Source organism: Pantherophis guttatus, chromosome 1 (genome assembly GCF_059756535.1).
Source record: "Pantherophis guttatus breed Tessera chromosome 1, ASM5975653v1, whole genome shotgun sequence".
Classification (NCBI taxonomy): Eukaryota; Metazoa; Chordata; class Lepidosauria; order Squamata; family Colubridae; genus Pantherophis; species Pantherophis guttatus.
This window is the reverse complement of record NC_142063.1, coordinates 94,122,894-94,145,139: the sequence shown is the minus strand read 5'-3', so window position 1 is coordinate 94,145,139 and position 22,246 is coordinate 94,122,894. Positions and strand designations below refer to the sequence as shown.

Genomic DNA, 22,246 nt, shown 5'->3' with positions numbered 1-22,246 from the left:
CTATGAAACAACTGTAATAGCAGAACCTATTTAAATCGATGTCACAAATACGGACATGATTTAAGTTTTTGACAATAACTTTCATTGTGACTAATATATACAAAAGAAACTTTGTTTTTCCAGAGTAATTCAATAATGGAAATTAATCAGCAATTAAACTACATGGCTTTATCATCAAGAAATAAATAAACTCTTTGGTTCTTCCCAACTTATGATTCTATACAGATGACTTAAACATGCATCATCCAACTCAAACTCTTGAATTGGCTTCCTAAATCAAAAGAATCCTCTTTGGCCTTCGAAGTTCTTTTTCCACTAGTCTCATGAGAATATATAGCAGAATTTAAAGGCTATTCATCATTCTAAGAACTACAAAATTACATAATGTTTATCTAATTTCTCAACAAAAAAAAGTAAAAATGACTCCTGACTTTATTTGTATAAGTTTAGTATAAAGTATTTAATATAAAAATAGCAGTACAAAGGAATATCTGTTCGTTCCTAACACATCACAAAAAAGGCTTTCAACCCAGCACCTTCTTTATATTTCTTTGTCTGTAGCAATGTATATGAATGATACAATGGTAGGTTAGTAGCATAGTGTATGAATTGAATGGTCCTGCAAGCTTTTTTTTTTTTTTTTAATTTGGTTTATATGCAGCCCTTCTCCGGAGACTCAGGGCGGCTTACAATGCGTTAAGCAATAGCCTTCATACTTTTGTATATTTATACAAAGTCAGCTTATTGCCCCCACAAACTGGGTCCTCAATTTACCTACCTTAGAAAGGATGGAAGGCTGAGTCAACCTTGAGCCTGGTGAGATTCGAACTTACAGTAATTGCAGACAGCTGGTGTTAATCACAATGCTATCAGTCTGCTGAGCCACCAGGCCCCTTTTTTTGCAGTAAAGTGATTTTTCAAAGATTAAAGTTTACATTTTGGATAGTAAACTGGGAGGATTATTTCTGACTCTTGGGTGCATAGCAGATCTTGTGTGTTAAACAGAGATACCAAATGACTTCAGTGCTTGATGAAAGTTACACACTTTGTTCTATTACTATAAAGCATGTTGAGAGAGGGAAAGCTTTACCTTCCATAAGTGTGCGCTGCTGCTCAAGAGAACCTTTTCAGAGGATAGGCTTTTTAAAGATACAGAGAAAGGGAAGAATGAAGACAAATTAGGCTAAGTTGCTGTTTTATTGCAAAAGTTTAAGAGATCTGAAAGTCAACTGTGCATGAATACAAACACTTGCATTTACTCCTAGGTATGCAGTTTCAAACTTCTGGGAGAAGGATGGAACAAGATTACACCTTTTAAATAACTACTACCCACACAAAAAATAGCAATGAAATGATTTTACAATCAAATTCTTCCAAATAGCTTTGGATTTTCTTTCAAAATTAGCCAGTTTGCTTCTGAATGAAATTCAAAGACCTGGTTGTCACCTATAAAAGTCCTACATGGCCTAGGGCCTGGTGACTTGAGGAACCACCTGTCTCCCATATTACCACTATGATCTTGCAAGGTTGGCGTGTTCTGGGTTCCTTTGATTACAATGTCATATTTCAGGACACCAGAAGGACATCTATATAGAAGTGTCTACTATGAGGTCCCCGGATGACTGGCTGTTGTTGTTGTTCAGAAGAGCAATGAAGACATAGTTCTTTACCCAGGCCTTTAACAATGGAGACTGAGACCCCTTGCTTCATTCCATCTTCTTTTGCAATTTCCATCTTTTAAAAAAATTAATTTGATTTATTGTAATTTCTTTGATTACAGTGAGCTGCCCAAAATAACTGGGAGTCAGGTGGCAATAAATAATCATTATTATTTCAAGATTTTTATTATCAATTTTTATTCTGAAAACAGTCACAATGCTTGAATAAATTCATTGTCCATAGTTTGAGAATCTGTGACAGGGAATCCAGCAACCTGACTGATATATCTTTTTCTTTGTTTTTACTTTGTTAATTGAGTGGATGTGCTTTTGAATTAATTAAAAAAGAACTGCTTCATTAACAATAAGTATGGTAGGTTAAAGGGTTTTTTAAAAAAACAAGTCCTTTATCACTATAGGAGACAATTCATTATGGTGAACAGACTAGCCACCTTCTGAGATATGACATTTCAAGAAAATGAATTTTGCCAAAGGAAAAATAATGAGATCTGAAGGAATAATAACAAATTATTTGTAAAAATTGTTAATATAAACCATATATCTATCTACTGATCTCATGAGTAACAACAGATCCAATGTAGTTTGCCAAAAGTTTTCAAATGGAATGACATGATCTTAAGGCAGCATTTCTCAACCTTAGAAACTTTAAGTTGTGTGGACTTCAAGTCCCAGAATTCCCTAGCCAGCATGTCGACATAACTTAAGGTTCCCAAGGTTGAGAACAGTGCCATAAGGCTTCAAGCTCTGTTGAAATTGATGGATGGGAGAGTCAATTAATTAAATTTCTGAGATTTCTTTAATCCCTACATTGACTTGAATCAAACCTAAATTAAATTTCTGAATAGGGAATATCGATTTCTAATACTAGCACAACAATATAGAAACCATTTTAAACTACAAAGCAAGAGCTGTTCTTCAAAAATGTTACTATTATGGGAAAAAGACAGCCTGGTACAACCACCTAATATGCAAAAGCTGAAATTTATGTTAACATCACATAAGCTGGCTGAAAATAGAATATTAGCTTATGCAGCCCATGCAGCACACATAACTCCAAGTAGTGATCATCTTGCTATTGCTATGACTATAAATGGACATATAAAATATTTACTCATAATTCCATATCCTCCACCAAACTCCTATTCAACATACTAAGCTATTTTCCTAATCAATCATAGCCAAATGTGGTTCAAATATGGAACTGATGACCACCTTAAGATCACTGCTTCGCTTCTCAGGCTAGAAGGGGAACCAGGGGTTCCTGGCCTGGCTCAACTAGAGAGAAATGGAGCTGGATATCAGGCATTTTTTGCTTAAACAAACCAAAATTGATAATCTGAACTATTAGAAGAAAATGAGAAAATGTAGCCCATAATTTAACTATAAATATATCAAACATGGTTATAGAATATAAAAATAGTTGTGATCTTTAGAAACCTCAACCTATAAACTATATCTAAATACTGCTAAATACTGATTTAAAATCACTTTAACTTTTGCATTAACTTTAGACGTGTCAATTTATAAGCCTTAGTTAAATTCTGAAATGAAGACAGAAGTTCCTACATGTTATAGTGAACAACTGTGAGGGTTAAATGAAAAGTAATGTATAGTATCCACCTCAATAACTTTAGTTTAAATAGGAATAGTTTATTAGATGAAACAGGAAAATAATCCTTGAAATGAGCATCCCCTATTCCTTATTGTCAGCTCTGAATCCAGTCTGGCTGAAGCCATCTTGTGCTGCTTCATAGTTGTCACAACTATTTTATTTATTTATTTATTTATTAAATTTATATACCGTCCTATTCCTAAGGGACTCAGGGCGGTGAACAGCGAACGATAAAAATACATGTAATACAAACGTTAATAAAAAACCAATTAAAATATACTAAACACTCTGGTCCTAGATAATTCAAGACATCCCAGTTTAAAATAAAATCAAAAAGCAATATAAAGGGAAAGTTAGGCCAAGCCGGCCTGCTGAAACAGGAATGTTTTGAGGGCACAGCGGAAAGTGCGCAGATCCGGAATCTTCTGTATCTCTGGGGGGAGCTCGTTCCAGATGGTGGGTGCCCTCACAGAAAAGGCTTTCCCCCTGGGGGCCACCAGTCGACACTGTTTGGCTGACGGCACCCTGAGAAGCCCCTCTCTATGGGAGCTTACTGGGCAGTGAGAGGCTATTGGTGGCAGAAGGCGGTCTCGTAAGTTCCCCGGTCCTAAGCCATGGAGCACTCTAAAGGTGGTAACTAAGACCTTGAAGCGCACCCGGAAGACCACAGGGAGCTAGTGCAGCTCGCGCAGGAGGGGAGCCACATGGGAGCGCCATGCTGCTCCCATAACTACCCGCGCGGCCGCATTCTGGACCAGCTGGAGCCTCCCGGTGCTCCTCAAGGGGAGCCCCATGTAGAGAGCATTACAGTAGTCCAGGCGTGAAGTGACGAGGGCATGAGTGACCGTATTTAATGAGTCCCGATCCAGAAAGGGACGCAACTGGCGAATCAGGCGAACCTGATAAAAAGACCTCCCGGCCACAGCCGTCAAGTGTTCTTCTAAAGACAGCCGTGAGTCCAAGAGGACGCCTAAGTTGCGAACCCTCTCTGTGGGGGGCAATGACTCATCCCCAATAGTCAGTGATGGCACCAATTGACTATATCGGGACGTCGGAAACCACAGCCACTCGGTCTTGGATGGGTTGAGCCTGAGTCTGTTCCTCCCCATCCAGATCCGTACAGCCTCCAGGCACTGGGACATCACTTTAAGGGCATCATTGGGGTGGTCTGGGGTGGAGATGTATAGCTGAGTATCATCAGCATACTGATGATACTTCACCCAAAACCACGGATGATCTCACCCAGTGGCTTCACATAAATGTTGAACAGAAGGGGTGAGAGAACCGACCCCTGTGGCACCCCACATACAAGGGGCCTCGGGGTCGACCTCTGCCCCCCTGTCAACACAGACTGTGACCAATCAGAGAGAAAGGAGGAGAACCACCGCAACACGGTGCCCCCCACCCCTAACTCTTCCAACCGGTGCAGCATGATACCATGGTCGATGGTATCAAAAGCTGCTGAGAGGTCTAATAGGACCAGGACAGAGGAATAACCCCTGTCCCGGGCCCTCCAGAGATCATCTACCAATGCGACCAATGCCGTTTCCGTGCTGTATCCAGGCCTGAAGCCCAACTGGAACGGATCTAGATAAGCCGATTCATCCAAGTACTGAGGAAGCTTTCGCGCTACCACACTCTCAACAACCTTCGCAACGAAGCGAAAGTTGGAGACTGGACGGTAATTAGCCAACACTGCTGGGTCCAGGGAAGGCTTCTTGAGGAGAGGCCTCACCACTGCCTCCTTCAAGGCGGCAGGGAAGACACCCTCTCTCAAGGAAGCATTTATAATCCCCTGGAGCCAACCTCGTGTAACCTCCCGAGAGGCCAGCACTAGCCAGGAGGGACACGGGTCCAATAAACATGTGGCCGCGCTCAGTCTGCCCAGTATCTTGTCCACGTTTTCCGGAGTCACAGAATCAAACTCTTCCCAGGTAATATTCTCAAGACTTGCCTCCATCCTCCCTCCCAAATCTACCCAGTCAGAGTCCAAATTTTCCCGAATCTGAGCGATTTTGTCATACAGATATTGTACAAAGTCCTCGGCTCTACCCTCCAAGGGGTCCTCCCGCGCTTCCTGGTGGAGCAGGGAGCGGGTCACCCTAAACAGGGCGGCCGGGCGATTATCTGATGACGCAATAAGAGCGGAAAAATAGTTACACTTTGCCGCTTTTATTGCCACCAGGTAGGTCTTAATATGAGACCTTACCAGTGTTCGGTCAGATTCAGAACGGCTGGCCCTCCAACTGCTCTCCAGGCATCTTTTCCGGCGTTTCATCTCCCTCAGCTCCTTGGTGAACCAGGGAGCCAGGTGAGATCGACACCGGGTCAGAGGCCGCAAAGGCACGACCCGGTCCAAAGCTCCAGCGGCCACCCTATCCCAGGCAGCCACTAGGTCTTCAGTCGAGCCGTGTGCCAGAGCCTCAGGAAATGGCCCAAGCTCCGTCTGGAACCTATCCGGGTCCATCAGGCACCTGGGGCGGAACCACCTCATCAGTTCCGCCTCCCTGCGGCGGGGTGTGGTGGTTCGAAGGTCAAAGCGAAGGAGGGAGTGATCTGACCATGACAAGGGCTCGATCGCTATATCCCCTATCTCGAGACCACTCAGCCACTGACCAGAGACAAAAACCAGGTCCAGAGTGTTTCCCCCCGTGTGAGTAGGGCCATGAACTAATTGGGTCAGGTCCATGGCCGACATGGAAGCCATGAACTCCTGAGCCACCTCAGACGCCTCACCGACGGATGGCAGGTTGAAGTCCCCCATGACCATAAGTCTAGGGGTATCAATCGCCACCGCGGCTATAACGTTGAGTAGTTCAGGCAAGGCCGCTGCCACGTGGCAGGGAGCCGGGTACGTAACCAGCAGGCCCATCTGCACCCCATGACCCCACTTCACAAGGAGGGACTCACATCCAGCCGTCTGAGGAACAGTGGCCTCCCTTGGACCAAGACCCTCTTTAATGATAACTGCCACCCCCCCGCCCCTTCCCTGTGACCTTGGCTGATGAAATGCCCGGAAACCGGGTGGGCACATCTCTACGAGAGGGACTCCCCCCTCCTGGCCCAACCAGGTCTCAGTAATACCCACCAGGTCCGCTCCCCCCTCCTGAACAAGATCACAAATGAGGGGGGCTTTATTTACCACGGACCTGGCATTGCATAGCATCAGCCGAAGGCCCAGGGCCTGAGGGTCTGTGCCACCTGGGGAACGAGAAGAGCATTGGGGGCCGGAGCGTGCCACTGCTTGAAGACAGCGAGCGCGCACTCCCGCAACTTGATGTGGCCCCCTACTCCCGCCATATCTGCCCCTCCCACCTACAGTACTGATGTAATGTCTATCAACAGCACAAGCTCTAACCCTCTCCTTGGCCCCGGATTCTGCATCTCCTCCGCCGTGCTCTTCAGATGGACTAGACCCCGTCCCTCGCGGGTTAATCCTTGAACCCATACAACCCACCCCCCTCCCGGGAGGCCCCCCAGCCTCATTATTTACATTGGAAACCACCCTCCTCCCAGATCCCCTTAAAATAGAATTTGAAAAACTATCTAAAAAACCCCAAAGCTTCCGGTTCTTAGCATACCACCTCTCGGGGTTCCAAAACCCGTCCTCGAGGGCGGCCCTAGATAACTGGGAGGGCCAAACTTGCGAGAGGGGGGAATCTCGCAGTGCTAGGAGTTCTGTTATTGAATACATCGGAGGTGAGATAGAATTGGAGGCAATGAAAGGCCATTTTCTTCTTAAGGTGTTAAAGATGGTTTAAAACAGATAGTTAAGACAAAAAGGGTAAAGTAGATAATTGTACAAGGAAGCTAATATAATAGAACATCGGAATACCATCTCCCTCTTACAGTGATGGGAAAGTCTTGTGATTAAAATAAGTTAGTCATAAAAAGGGGGACGAGAGTCTCAATGACCGCCCTCTCACGGCGACCAGTCCAGAGTTACAGAAACAAAGGAGAAGATGGTCCGTCCCATCCACTTGTATAAATATTACAAATAAATTGTTCAAGACTCTCGATGTCTATGCTTCCTCCCTTTCTGATACCAGCAAAAATCCGAAGATAAGGTCAAAAAAAGCAAAGGTGGAGCATCCAGGCGGAAGAGATGAAATCAAATAATCAGGATAACTAGGATAGTCAAGGAGGAAAAGATATTTAAAATAAAGGCTATAAGTTGATCGAACAGCTGCAAGTTTTTTGCTGAATGGCCAAACTAGGCCTAGATCTAGTAAGGGGGGGGGGGGAAGCAGTCAGGGGAAGATCAAAAAAATCATGTCTTCAGTTCTCAGCCCCCACCATTACCATGCTCTTTCAGATAGGGCCATTCAGGTGATTAAGTTGAATTCAGGTGATTAAGTGAATGTCCAGGCCCCCTCCCCATTACATCGAGGGGGGGTAAGCCCTCTCCATCGTCTAGAGAGGGCATCCTCATAGCCTAGCATCCCAGTGTTGCTGCTGCTGTTGCTGTCATCATCGCAGTTGCAAGTGTCATTTTAGTCAGCTCCGCCTCCGTATCCATGGCTGCCGCCCCCGCGTCACCGCCCGCAGCGCCCAGTACGCAGCAAATCAAGTTTACAGCAGCCCAGACACCGCCGCCGGCGCTGCGTGCGCCGCCACTGCCACAGCAACATCGCTGACCGTTGCCTCAACCGCTCCAGCCCCGCAGCCGTTTGATTCATGACAGTCAGCTGGGCCTCAGTTTCAACGTTTGCCGCTGTTTACCGCCCGCCGCGCCATCCCTATCTCTCTCCACGGCGGCCGGGTGTTCTTCCGGCTCCATCTACGGCTTAATCGAGCTGGCTATGCTTCAGCTTGCTGGGCGGGGGTTGTAAGATGGTCAGCTGGCCCCCCCAACACCCTCGAAAATGCCGGACATCGCCCCTTCGCCTTGGCATTCAATATAGAGTCGCCATATTGGTCTGCTCCCGGAAGGAGTATATGGGGGGAAGATGAGGGGGAAATAGCTAGACAGTTTCATAGACAAAATAAAGAGCTCTCCCGCGGGAATCAAGGTCATCCCAACAGGTGGTAGGAGGAGGAGGATCAGAAGTGGCTGAGGGAGCCCGCCAACTGCTTTGATTGGACAATGTGACCTGTGACACCTGGGGAGAGAAACCTTTGCTTTTAATTACATGGTAACCACGGGAAAGTTTTAGAATTGGTTTTCACTGGCTGTGCCAATATGATGTGTCCAATAAATATGTTCTCTGAGGAACGTTCCTGCCTTGGAGTTCTGGTTTCTTTGGATGCATTACATGTCCTGATATGTTTTCCACCTATGCCACTTTGAAGCAATTAAGCAGAACTCAGAAGCACAAGAATTGTTGCTGCAACATGAGAATGCTAGATTCACACCTCATAAACCACCCAAAATGCAATTGTGAATGTGGATCCCACCATCTCATTCCATCTGCCATGCAGTCCAGACTTGGTGCCATGTGACTTTTCTTTTTTCCCCAACCTGAAGGAATATCTTTGTGGACATCTCTGACTCAAAGGAAGAGGTGGAGAACACTGTCAAGACCTGAATGAAGGGACAAAGGATGGAGTTCTTTCATGACAACTTATAAATTTGTCCATCATTAGCAAAAAAATTGAATAGATGATTATGTGGAGAAATAAATGCAGGTAACAAAAGAGCTCATTTCAAAGATTATTTTCTTGTTTTATTCAATAAAATATCCCTATTTAAATTAAAGTTATGGGCTTGGAGCTATTACTTTTAGTTCAATAGTTTACCACGTGAACCTTCAACTTCTAAGTTATGACATCTGAACAGGATTTAAATACTGCTTTGAGGGCTGTGAAGTATTTTGAATGTGATATGAAAGATGTGCTTCAAAATAAATGGAACGGTAAATTCAATACTATTGCAACTCATTAAGAAGTCATATTTATTTCCAAGGCTGCACGGCTACTGTAGAAGTCTACTCCTTCATATTAGTAAACTATAATTTTAAAATGCTGTCCTATCATATGGATTGTACCTGAGAAAGTGTTTTGCTAGTTTCTATCTAGTGGTTGATACATATAAAATATCTGTAAAAATAGGTTAACCATAATGTTGTTAGCTAGCTTTACAGTACTGTAAACCAGTAATGTTTATTCAATACATTAAAATGGCTAGATTTGTACAACAGACTAAAATCAATTACTCAAAACAATACTAGGCCATTAAGCAAGAATTAATCTTGCTTCTTTTTAATTCCCCAAGCTTTTAAAAAGCCAATTCCACAGGGAAAAAACACATTGTTTAAATAATATTACTTATCTGCATGTTAAATAGCCACAGCAAATTTATGCATTTACACACTAATTTACAAGAGCTTTACCCTTTTCGTAGTTGCTTTACTTTAGATATGAGCTCCAAACTCATGACCCAGAGGTTAGAATATTTTTTCCCTTCAAGCAGAACGGTCTGGTGACATTAATTTGACTGCTACCAACTGATTCCCACCCATAAATATAAATCATTACTTTTCTTAAAGGTTGGTAAGTTTTCTCTTCTTCCAAAAAGAATAGTTGTTTGTAACGACATAAAGCTGTTCTGAACTAACGCAATTCAGGGAAAATTACTAATGTTGCTTCACTACTGATATTTAAAAGCTGACTGAAGCTTAGTATCTTTTTATAATGATTTATTTACAATAAAGAGATGAACTTGACTAGCAATGTGAAGGGCCAAAGAATTAAAATAATAAAAATTGGAGCGATGTGCATGAACGTTTTAGGGAAAAAATAACAGGAAGAAAATAGTAACTTTTGTCTCTTTTAGTCTTCAAATCATTGGGGGGGGGGGGGAGAGAATCCCAAGAACACTATTTTCCCAATCTTGGTATCTTTAATATTTTACTGAGTCAAAAGCGGGGAAGCCCTAGCAACAAGGGTGGAGCTTAACAGCTTTGACAGACTCAGTCCTTCAACTGAACAGAGGAGCACAACCCATTCCTGGATGCATCTCCACCTAGAGGGAGAACATATATGCACTACTCAAAAACAGAATTGCCTGCAACAAATTTTTAAAGTATACAAAGTATCTGGTACCCATCATCCATATTTAACATTACAGATAATAGACATGTTATTCAAGCCAAGGTTTGAAAGTTTGATACAAGCTGCTGTTTTAGATATATAGGAAGCATAGTTTTTTCTTGCACCTAGAGGCGATATAACAGATCTTTTCTTATATTCTAAAGCTCAAGGAATGAGCAACTTTATGCAGTCAGAAGCCAAACACTGTAGGGGGACGTCCTTTGAGGGACATCCTTGGTTTGGGAGGAACTAAAATGCACCTTAACAGAGGGGTCTTTGGGAGTTCTGGGAATACAAAATAGAGAAATGATAAGACTAACAGATTTTATTTTCATTGTTACTTTCATTAAAGCACAGTGAAAATCACAGTGAAAAATTGTTTTGCTACTTATTTTTACAACATGATCTTGAGTGACTTCAGTGTAATGGCAAAAGATTTAGGGGCTGCCTAATATGCTTGTCTTCTTTCTAATTAACTTTTTCTTTTATTTCTAACACCTAGAGAAATTAATATTTGAAAATGCATTAAATATAGCAGCTATTGTATAAACCTGTTACAGATGATAAATCTAGCTAGAGATAAAAATACCTGAGAGAGGGGGGGGGAAATGGAGGGAACTCAAAAATGCTTTTAAAAGCATTTTCCTAGTTCATTACTTTTCTAAATCACATCTTCCATGAAGTTTTAAAACTTAATCTCTGTTAAATTCATATAGCAAAGGCTAGCATAACAAATTACATAAACTAATTATGTGATGTGGGAAGAAATAGTTCCTTTTGTAATTAACTTCATTGCATAACCCTACAAAAATCTTCCATATCCCCATACTATAATCCATTTTCTACATCTGCCATTTCCCCTCCCTATTTTTTGCAAAGTGGAATGTTTTAGTCTTTTTAACTTTATAAAATGTTGTGGAGTTTTTGAAAAATTGTATTAAGTATTTTAAATTCAGACATATGATATACACACAGAAGGCAATTACTAAACCAGCCATTTGATCTAGGTCTTTTTAAATCAACTCTGGCATTTCCAATTCTTTTAATTATAGCAGCCAATATACATAGTACCTTGCAAAAAGCACCTGAAAAGTATAGAATCCTGAAGGGGGGAAATGTTTAGGAAAAATTGAAAATTTTGAAAAATGAGATACTTAAAGCCTGACCACAAAAAATACAGAAAATAAAATGGGAAGCATCCAATGAAAATATTAAGACTACAGATAAACTGTAGAAGATCAGCTGATAAACTGGGAAAGAAAAAGAACAAGTTTAAGAAATGACTACAGAAAAAAATATCAGTATCAGAGAATAATCTGAATCTCTAAGGATGGCACCAGAAAAACTAAAAATCAAAATCATTTCTAGAGGCTAGAAATGAATTCTAGATGTAACAAATAAAAGTCCTTTGGGTATATGCAGGAGAGAAAGAGGAAGCAGTCAGGTCACTGATTGGAGAATGTGATCATTTGCTGTGAGGCAACAAGAAAGAGGCTAAACTGCTTAATTTCTATTTTTCATGTCTTTTCACAAAAGGAAAAATGACCACATAAATTAAATAAAGCCAATAACTAGGGAAAAATGATCTATAAGGGGGAGATGTATAAGAGAAATACAGATTAAAAGAGGTAAGGAACTGGTATGAGATCTCCTAACTGCCTTGAATACATTTGCTCAAGTGGGCCCAGATGGATTATATCCGAGAGTGCTAAAGGGACTGGCAGATGTGATTTCAGAAACATTGTCCAAAATTTTTGAGAACTCCTAAAGTACAGAGAGAGTGCCAGAAGACTGACGAAAAGCTAACATTGTTCTTCAATCTTTAAAAACAGGATAAAAAAAGAGACAGAAAGCCAGACCAGTCATCCTGACATCAGTACGTAGAGGAATTCTAGAAAAGATCAACATGCAGTTAGTTTGAAAGACTCAGAAAAACAGATTACTAGAAGCCAGGATGAATTTGAAAAAAACAGTTATGCCAGACAAATCTTTTTTTTTTTTTACAAAGCAACTTACAAAATGGTGTAGTACGCTCAGATCTCGGTAAATTGTTTAACGAGGTTGATTGTAACCTTCTTGATAACATGGAACAAAATTATATAGATGGTCCCACTTCAGATGGATTTGTAGATGGTTGAGCAAGTTTAGCTAATACTCGGTCCTTAATATGTCTATGTCAACATGGAGGAAGCTATGAGCTGGGTTACTCTCCCATTTTCATAGTAACTTAGAGGAGGGGATAGAAGATTCATCAAATTTGCAGACAACCAAATACTGGGGAAGATAGGAATTGTAACACCTCAGAAGACAGGTTCAAAATTCAAAATAATAGGCAGACTTTAACACTGGGCCTTATCCAACGAAATGCAGTTCAGTGACACACATAGGGTTCTGTGTTTAGGGAGGAAAAAACATGTGTACGTACAAGACAGGTGGTACATCTCAGATTAAACATCAGTCAGTAGTGGTCAGGCAGGATGGGCATGCTTCGGGTCCTTTTAGTTAAGGAATGCCAACTGACAGGGCCCCAAAGGTGTGTCTTTTCTGCCATAGTGCCCATCCTATAGAACATTCCCCCTCTGGAGGATAGCCCTGACCCTGCTGGCCTTTCACAAGTTTCTAAAGATCTAATTCCATGCCTAGGTTTGGGGCTCACAGTGTGTGATAGAACCCATTTCCTGTTATGGGCAGCAATTGTGGACAGTAATACTTTCTCAGCTGTTGTTTAAATAAGTCAAAAATAAAATATTATCACAGTTAAGTACTAATGGGTAGAAGCTTTACCGAGAGAAATCCCAAAATGAAATAAGGAACAATTTCCTGACCATGAGAGCTATTATGTCAATGGTTCTTATTGCTATTTCACCCAATTCCTTCTTTTTCCCATCTCAAATAAACACACTGTTGTTTTACACAGAAGTTTTTACAGCAGCAGTCCCAAACTGGATCCTTCACTGACAAACAATTACAAATTGTTCCATTAACCCCAGGGTATGTCCAAATTATTCCCTTGGGGCTAATTAACCAATTTCTGTACCATTGTTTTAAACATTAGAATGTTGTATCTCTTGTAATTGTGGGTCCTCCATTACTGGAAATTTTCAAGCAAAAGTACGTCTGGAATGGTATTAGGATTCCTGCCCTAGGTAGCAAGTCGGTTTAGAGATCTCAATTTATAAGGCAGATGACTCTCAAAAGTAACAAAAAAAGCCATCACATAACACATATTTCATTTTTACATAAAAAACCCTCACATTACACAGGACAATTCACTTTTGTGTATGGAATGGAATAGGCCTATTGTTTCCTAGGAGCATATTTATAGATATCCAGTGAAAGAGAACACAGCAGAGAATGATGTTAGTCTCTTTTAAACCAAGGTATATTTTTATTTATTACATTTATATGCTTCCCACCTGTTGTGCAACTTTGACTGGTGTATAAATTGGTAAAGTATCTCAATATCTCAAATTGAAGAGCTAGGGAAGAGTAGTTTTTGTTTCAAATAGGCAACTGTGAAGGGCTACTACTATTTGAGTCAACAAGAGAGTTCTAAATAAATAAATAGCCTGCCTCTGTATAAGGTAACCTTAAGGTTTCCCCGCACATACGTGCAATTCGTTTCCGGCTCTAGGGGCAGTGCTCATCTTCATTTCTAAACTGAAGAGCCAGCGCTGTCCGAAGATGTCTCCGTGGTCATGTGGCTGGCGTGACACAACGCCAAACATGCACGGAGCGCTGTTACCTTCCCACCAAGGTGGTCCCTATTTTTCTACTTGCAATTTTATGTGCTTTCGAACTGCTAGGTTGACAGAAGATGGGACAAGTAACGGGAGCTCACTCTGTTACACGGCGCTAGGGATTCGAACTGCTGCTGGACTGCCGATCTTCTGATCGATAAGCTCAGCGTCTTAGCCACTGAGCCACTGCATCCTTAAAGATGCGGTGACCACATATTTTTATACTCAAATATTTCTGCCTAACAATTGTTATTTTACATTTCTTTCTTCCATTCAAATTCAAATACATATTCTCTGGTCTGCAAGTTTTTGACATGCTGCAATTGAAACCAAGCAAAACTGATACACAAACTGAAACCATTACATGATGACAGCATGTCCAAGTTTAAATCCAGACTATCTCAATCACTTATTAAGGCAATGGGAGGTCAGAAGAAAAGTGCCTAGTGGCAGTAGAATATACTAGGGCTTCTCCCTACCAACAGCTAAAGAATCCTCCACAGCCAAATTCAGACACAGATAAACTTAAATTGGGAGAAATCCATGTGATTTGCAAGAAGTTGCAAGGAGAATAACAGGGACCAGAGATTTCAATTCCCTTGTCACCACACAGGCAATCTTTCTACTCTTATAAACAGATCCCCACAGCCACAAAATTTAACATGTGATTTCAGTACATACAGGGATCTAGTGAAGCTTTATATTGTAGTACATTTCAATAGGTGCATTTTCATTCAGAGTATTTCAAATGCTGCACATCCTGGTGGCTTAAAAACTGTCAGCAAGAGGTGCAACCACTAGCAGAGAGATGTTTGCCTCTTTCTGTCTTTTTCCTAAGAGAGGGTTTTATTTTACTTTAATCTCTTCCACCTAATTATGAGCAATGAGAGGAAATATATACCGTAGAAATAATGGAAGGGAATAAAATGAGGACAGCTCTAACTTGGGAAGAATACCTAAATGTATGGACCTGTTCAATATTATCTAATCTTCATTAATACTCATTTTAGTCTGCCCCCTTTAGAACAGCCACCCTCAAAAAGGTAGCAGGATAAGCCGATGTTAGATTTCCTCCCTCTTAAGATCAAATCTTACGCACTGGGAAAGTCAGCCAATCCTATGCCCACCCACCATCTCAAATGGGAGGGGAAAGGGCAGCCATCTAGAGAACAGGAACAGCAGTGTTCCTAGACAGCAAGGCCAAGGCCATAACATCATGGCTATAGATCCGCCCATATTGATGTAAGTGTAGCTATGGCAACTTTCAATAAAAAATCCCACCTACATTGACTGTACTACAAGTAGGTTGCTATGTTTTCGTTTCCAGGCACCTTTTTCCCCCTCCCTTCCCAAGGCCTAAGCAGATATTACATGGGAGCTGAGTCTACGTGTGGGCCCAGATGGAATTAAAAGAAAAGCAGCCACAAAAGACAAGCAGTAGAAGCAGGAAAATAGTACAAGTTGAGAAGTTGCTTAACGCTTGTCCCTCTGTTTCTTCTGTTTGATATTTCCCCACTGTTTACACAATAAAGAGAACTTGAAGGAACAATTCTAAATGAAAAAACAACTGAAGAAAAAAGGAAGGGTTAAATAGTCCTGCAATATTTTTTTTTCCAATGGCAACGTGTCATATGTTGTCTATGTATTGTTTGGATACTGTTAGATATGCCTCTGGTATAATCCTTAGTTTAATTTTTATAGAATTCTCCAACCCAAAGAAGAATTTTGAGAAACAAAGCAAAACAGGGATCCATGTTCTGGTATATGTATGCCCAGGGTGGATAAAAATCAATGATTTTTTTAAAAAAATAAAAAAAATCAGATTTTTTTTTTATTTAAATCGGATTTTTTTGATTTAAATCGGATTTTTTTTATTTTTATCGAATTTATTTTAATAAAAAACTTTTGGGGTAAAAATCTATCGTAAGATAGTTTTCTATTTAAGATACATAAATAATTTAGTTTATTCAGCATGAAATGGAGCTTAGTTATGTAGCATGAGGCTGAATATTCTGCAACGCTGGGACTATCGGTGAGTCAACAGTAGGTCAAAGGAGTAGCAGAGATGACAGTTGCTCTTTAAAAATTATGATTTTAATCGAGTTGATTTAAATCAAGCCTTTTTACTAGTGATTTAAATCATGATTTAAATTGTGAATCCACCCTGTGTATTCCTGTGCTTAAACACAGCTAAGGCTTGTCTACAAAACAACCAAACCAGCATTAGCTTATTGCATGCATCCTCAGCAGATTCAGGATGAAACTTTTTTAAGTTTATACATAGATAAGAGCTATTATCAGGTTTTTAAAATATATTCAGAACCAAGCTTTCTTAAATAAACCTAATCCAGGGATGATTCAGACATGGTCTCACCTCACTTTTTTCCGTTGCAATATCCTGAAAACTTCATTAATGTGTCATTGAAATTACATAATGGTGGTGGTGTAATTTCTTACTGATTTTCATTTTAAAATCATTAAAAAACTGCATGCAAGCCTTGGTTTTTAAAAATGTGCATATTACCCAAAGTAAAAGAAAACTTAAACCAACATTCAAACATCTCTTAAAATCAGGCTGTCTTACTTCCACTTTATGACATCATCCCTATGATCCCAGCCATTCTTATTCCCTCCCCCACAAGAATGTTAGAGTTGATGCTCCCAACTCCTTAACAGTTGCCTATTCTGTCTTAATCCATTAAAAAGACATATTTGGAGCAAAGCAAAAGATGTAGCTTATTCACAAATTTTCCCCTATATATAAGTAAGAAAAACAAGATTCTTCAGAAACAACTCCAGTCTAGGCATGCTATTCATGCCTCCACTTTTCCTTCAGGGAAAGTAGTTCAAGGCATGCTAAAGCACATAAATTCCAACCAATTCATGCAGAAGAACATGTCACCAACTCATATACCAATAAACAAAAATGTCTACTACACTGGGTAAGCCAACGATCAGAAGGAAGGTATTCACATAAATGTCTTTTGTAGATTTATTAAAATAAACAAACTAGAATAGGCAAGTCTAAACTACTCTGCCATAAGCACAACATTCTATTAATAATACAACTGTTTAAGGCATATACTCAGGATCAAATTAAATTGGATCAGATACTAATCTTTCTTCTGGGATTACCCAATTTTTAAAATTACTTTTTAAAAAGTTTAGCCATTCTTCTATCAGACATTTGATTTCTTTGAAACATATTTCAACTTTTGTATCTGCATCTTTGGCACAGAACCTACACTTCTAGCAGTTCAAAACACATCTGCCTAATTTTTTTTTCACTTTATCTTGCCCAAAGTCATATATTACGTAGGTTAAATAATCAGAACAAACGGTTACTAGTAGGATACCATTTTACAGTGCTTCTGAAGTTGGAGAAACAAATCTAAGATGGTCAGGTAAAACAACACAACACAGCCAAGCTATAATCCCACATTAACTGCAACATGATGTAAAGGCTCTGAAACACATATGATATTTAGAGCAGAACATGTGATCCTTTGTCAAAAGGCCTACTTTCACTCCAACATACTGATACAATGCTGTCAAGCCACAATAAAGAGGTCTCTTCCATTAACTACTTACTGACTCAATGCTGATATGACAGGGTCTCAAAGATATATTTTCTCTTCCACAAACAACTCAATCTTCAACCTTTTTACAGCTTTATACTAAAAATTGATTTGGTACTTTTCATTATGATGAAGACAAACCTTATTTCAGTTTGACAGACATGACAGTAAAAGGCTACAAATCATTGCAATTTTCAAGAAGCTCAATAACTGAAGTAAAAAGGCTGTACATTTGCCTGTGATACACTACTATATCAACTCTAATACAAAGTTAGGAAATATTTTATGTTCAATCCAAGGTCAGACTCCCTTACTGCAGCTGGTTTATAATCTGTTTTGATTTTGAAAAAAAATATACAATAGCAATTATGCAAACTACTGACAACCAAAATACTTTATTTCATGCCCAAAAATATAAATGTATGCTTCTAACAATACTCTTTAAATATAAAATCTATAAAATCAAAAACAAATTTATAACTGTCATAGAATCTAAGTGTATTTACAATAAATAATTCTAATTCTAAAATCCAATCTACGAATTATCCCCAAGTTCTGAAAAACAATTATTTACAAAACTAAACTAAACATGTGATGCTTACATCAACCAGAATCACAATGTCAAACTATTACTTGAAGAATAACAACATTTGGGGAAACAGTTTTTTAAAATTTTACATGATTTCTAAACTGATCAAATCATACTACTCCGGGTAGTTTTCAGTAATTAAAAAAATAAAACTATTACACTAGAAGAATAAAATTAATAAATTCAGCCAGTAAAAGCAGCAATATCTATAAATTAGGATGCAAATGCTTAAGACAGAACTGCCTGGATTGTCTCCTCATACCAAGAATCCTCCTTACTTTAGGAGGTAGATATCCACCTTGCAGAAGAAAATGCACATTTGTTTATTATTTTTTTAAAAAAAGCAACACAGACTACGCATAGTAACTAAAGCATGACTAAAGCACTCTGTATTGTTTTTTGTAATATAAATCATAATAGGTTGAATCCAAAGAGTACACTACGCCAAAGTCAATACTTTTCTAAGTAAGGCATGAAAGGAAGCTGGGTGACTTTGGCCTAATCACTCTCTCTCCGCCCAACCCACCTCAGAGGGTTGTTGTGGGAAAAATAGCAGCAGGAAGCATTGCCTATGTTTGCTGCTTTATAAAATAATAAAAGTAGAATAAAAATGATAATAAACTAATTTCTGGCAAATAACTGTTTTGGCCAACTTAACAGATAAACCTATGGTTATGGGAATTAATATATTTTCATATGTCTTTAACAAGGCATAAATAAGGAATTCTACTATACCTACATGGGCTGGTCAGCAGGCTAATACATTTGGCTGTCTTGTTTACAATGTTGATTTAACAGAATAACAGAGTTGGAAAGGACCTTGGAAGTCTTCTAGTCTAACCCTCTGCTCAAGCAGGAAACCCTATACCAGGGGTGTCAAATTCAATTTCATTGAGGGCCGCATCAGGGCTGTGGGTGACCTGGGAGGGGGGGGGCTGGGTGGGTGTGGCCAGCTTGACACCACTCATGAGGCATGGCTGACTGGGTGGGCATGGCCAGCTTGACACCACTCCTCAAACTGCTGGCATGTTTCCTCTTTGCACTGGGTAGATCGGGCAGAAGCCAGGCTGGCCCGATGTTTCCTCTTCGCATTGGGTAGACAGGACCGAAACGACACGGGTAGACCGGGCTGAAGCAACACAGGCCAGCCCCTTACATTTTCCAGGACAGAATTATTAGATAAAATAGATAATTTAGTGTCTTTGGTCAACACCTACAATTTTGAGAACGGACGTTGCTTACCTGAACGTCCCTTCTCGACGCGCAGCTGGAGAATCCAAAGCTTCGGGTTGTTCAGTAGTTGGATAGCCTACACTGAGTGTGTTCCTTTAAGAGATTTCTCTTCAGACACGCCCACTTGCTCAACAGAGTCCCAGTTTTGTTCACGAAGTAAGGAGCAGTAGAGCGTAAGGAAGGAATGTTCAGCAGCCAAGCTGGGTGGGTTGGATTCTCCAGCTGCGCGTCGAGAAGGGACGTTCAGGTAAGCAACGTCCGTTCTCCAACGCGCAGCTTGGAGAATCCAAAGCTTCGGGATTTACCCAAGCAAGTTCATACAGGGAGGGAACCCGGCTGCTGTACGTCGTCTGAAGAGTTGCATACAGCTTGGAGCACCCGGCGGCCGAAGGATGCCTCCGCCGAGGCAAAGGAATCCACCTTGTAGTGCCTGATAAAGGGGTTCAAGGATGACCAGGTAGCCGCCCTGCATATGTCGGGAATGGAGGCATTAGTGGCCCAGGCGGCCGTAGTGGCGGCGCTCCTGGTGGAGTGTGGAAGAATTCTCTGCGGAACCGGTTTGTTCCGAGCCGAATAAGCCCTAGAGATGCAGGATTTAATCCATCTCCCAATTGTCGTGGAAGAAACCTTCCGGCCCATGGAAGCGGGCAGAAAGGAAATGAAGAGCGATTCAGATTTCCGGAAATGCTCAGTCCGCTTAATATAGCGGCGCAGGGCCCGTCGGACATCTAAGAGGTGCCAGTCTGCTTCCCGAGGATGTCGAGGATCGGGGCAGAAGTCCGGAAGGATCAATTCCTGGGCTCGATGGAATGTGGAATTTACTTTAGGCAGGAATGAGGGGTCTAGTCTTAATACCACGCGATTTGCGTGGAAGACACAAAGGTCGCTTCTCACAGACAGTGCAGCTAGTTCGGATACACGGCGAGCCGAAGTAATCGCGACCAGAAACGCCACCTTAAGAGTCAGAAAGCGAAGGCTGATTGAGGCGAGAGGCTCAAATGGAGGGTGCATGAGGGCCTGAAGGACCAGAGTCAAATCCCAGGTCGGGTATCGATGTATAACAGGGGGGCGCAGGTTGGATGCCCCTCGCAGAAAGTCGCGAATCGTCGGGTCCTGGGAGAGAGGAAGCTTTGCAGAAGTCAAAAGGACCGTACTAAGTGCAGCAACTTGGCGACGAAGAGTGTTAGGTGCAAGGTGCTTGTCCATGCCCCGCTGAAGGAATCCCAGCACTTCGGGGACAGAAGCAGACGTTGGATCCAGGTGGAATTTAGCACACCAGGAGCAGAAGGAGTTCCAGGTTGCGTTATAAATGCGGCATGTTGACGGCCGTCTTGACGCTTGAATCGTGGGGATCGCATTGCTAGGCACGTTGGCTCGCCTTAGCAAGATCCGTTCAAGCGCCAGGCGGTCAACTGCAACCACTGCGGGTCTGGGTGCAGAATGACCCCCTGGCTGAGAACGATCCTGTCCCCTGGAATCCTCCACGGCCGTGCCACCGACAGGTCCACCAGATCCGCAAACCAGGACCTCCGAGGCCAGTGGGGTGCGACCAGAACGACGTCTGCCCTCTCTGCTATTATCCTGCGGATCAGACGAGGAAGGAGCGGTAGAGGGGGAAAGGCATAGAGGAGACCCCTGGGCCAGGGGGAGGCGAGGGCGTCGACTCCCTCCGCCTGAGGACACTGGTACCGGGTGAAGAACCTGGGGAGGTGAGTGTTGTCGCGGCTGGCAAATAGGTCGACTAGAGGCATGCCGAATCTGCGGACGATCTCGGCGAACAGATCTGGGTGAAGTCGCCACTCGGCGTGGTCCAAGTGTTGTCTGCTTAGCCAGTCCGCTGTGATGTTTGTGGTCCCGGCAATGTGCTCCGCCACAAGGGATAGGACGTGCGCTTCCGCCCAGATCAGCAGTAGGGTCGTTTCCTCCATCAATGGACCCGAGCGAGTCCCCCCTTGGCGGTTCACGTGCGCCTTTGCGGTTACATTGTCCGTGCGTATCAGGACATGGTGCCCCGACACGATCTGCTGGAACCGTTGGAGGGAGAGACGGATCGCACGGAGTTCCAACCAGTTGATCCCGTTGCGACTCTCCTCTGCTGACCACGTTCCCTGGGCAACGAGGGATAGAAGATGACCTCCCCATCCCGTCAGGCTGGCGTCCGTTGTCACCACCAGGCGCTGAAGATTCTGGAAGTAGCTGCCCTGATGAAGGCTCTGGGAGGACCACCAGAGGAGAGACCTTGAGACCTCTGGCGGGAGGGATACTTGTGCGGAAGAGTTGCTTCTCCTGGCTCTCTGAAAGGGGAGGAGGAACCATTGGAGCTGGCGGGAATGGAATCTCGCCCAAGGGACTACAGACAGGCAGGAAATCATTTTGCCGAGCAGACGGGACAGGAGCAGCAAGGTCACCTTCCGAGAGGAGAGGACCTGGGATGTTAATGACTGGAGACTGGAACACCGGTCCGTTGACAGGAACACCTGGCCCTTTACAGAATCTATTAATGTCCCGAGATGGAGAATGCGGGTAGTGGGCTGCAATTGGCTTTTCGGGATGTTGAGGGAGAAGCCATGATGACGAAGGCAGTGACACACCACTGCTAGGTCTCGGGATGCTCGGGCCGGAGAAGGGGAGAGCACTAGGATATCGTCCAAGTAGCAGTGGAGGCGGACCGGATGTTGACGTAGATGGGCCGCCACTGCAGCCAGGAGCTTTGTAAAGGTCCGTGGGGCGGAGGAGAGGCCAAAGGGCATTGCTCTGTATTGGTAATGCCTGTTGTTGTAGGC

General features: G+C 42.2%; 1 protein-coding gene across 12 annotated transcripts in view; it reads right to left on the bottom strand.

Moving 5' to 3' along the window:
• HIPK3 (homeodomain interacting protein kinase 3) overlaps positions 1 to 22,246 on the bottom strand; it is an 89,406-nt gene that overhangs the window by 41,747 nt on the left and 25,413 nt on the right. Inside the window, exon 1 of one of the 12 annotated variants that reach the window (XM_087878264.1) lies at positions 1,091 to 1,141. The exons of 10 other annotated variants lie outside the window; for them this stretch is intronic. In XM_087878264.1, the coding sequence (XP_087734390.1) occupies positions 1,091 to 1,097 (7 nt within the window). In that variant the 5' untranslated portion in view covers positions 1,098 to 1,141. Of the gene's footprint in view, positions 1 to 1,090; positions 1,142 to 22,246 lie in introns of those variants that run through there. One more of the 12 variants, XM_087878243.1, reaches the window with a different exon arrangement.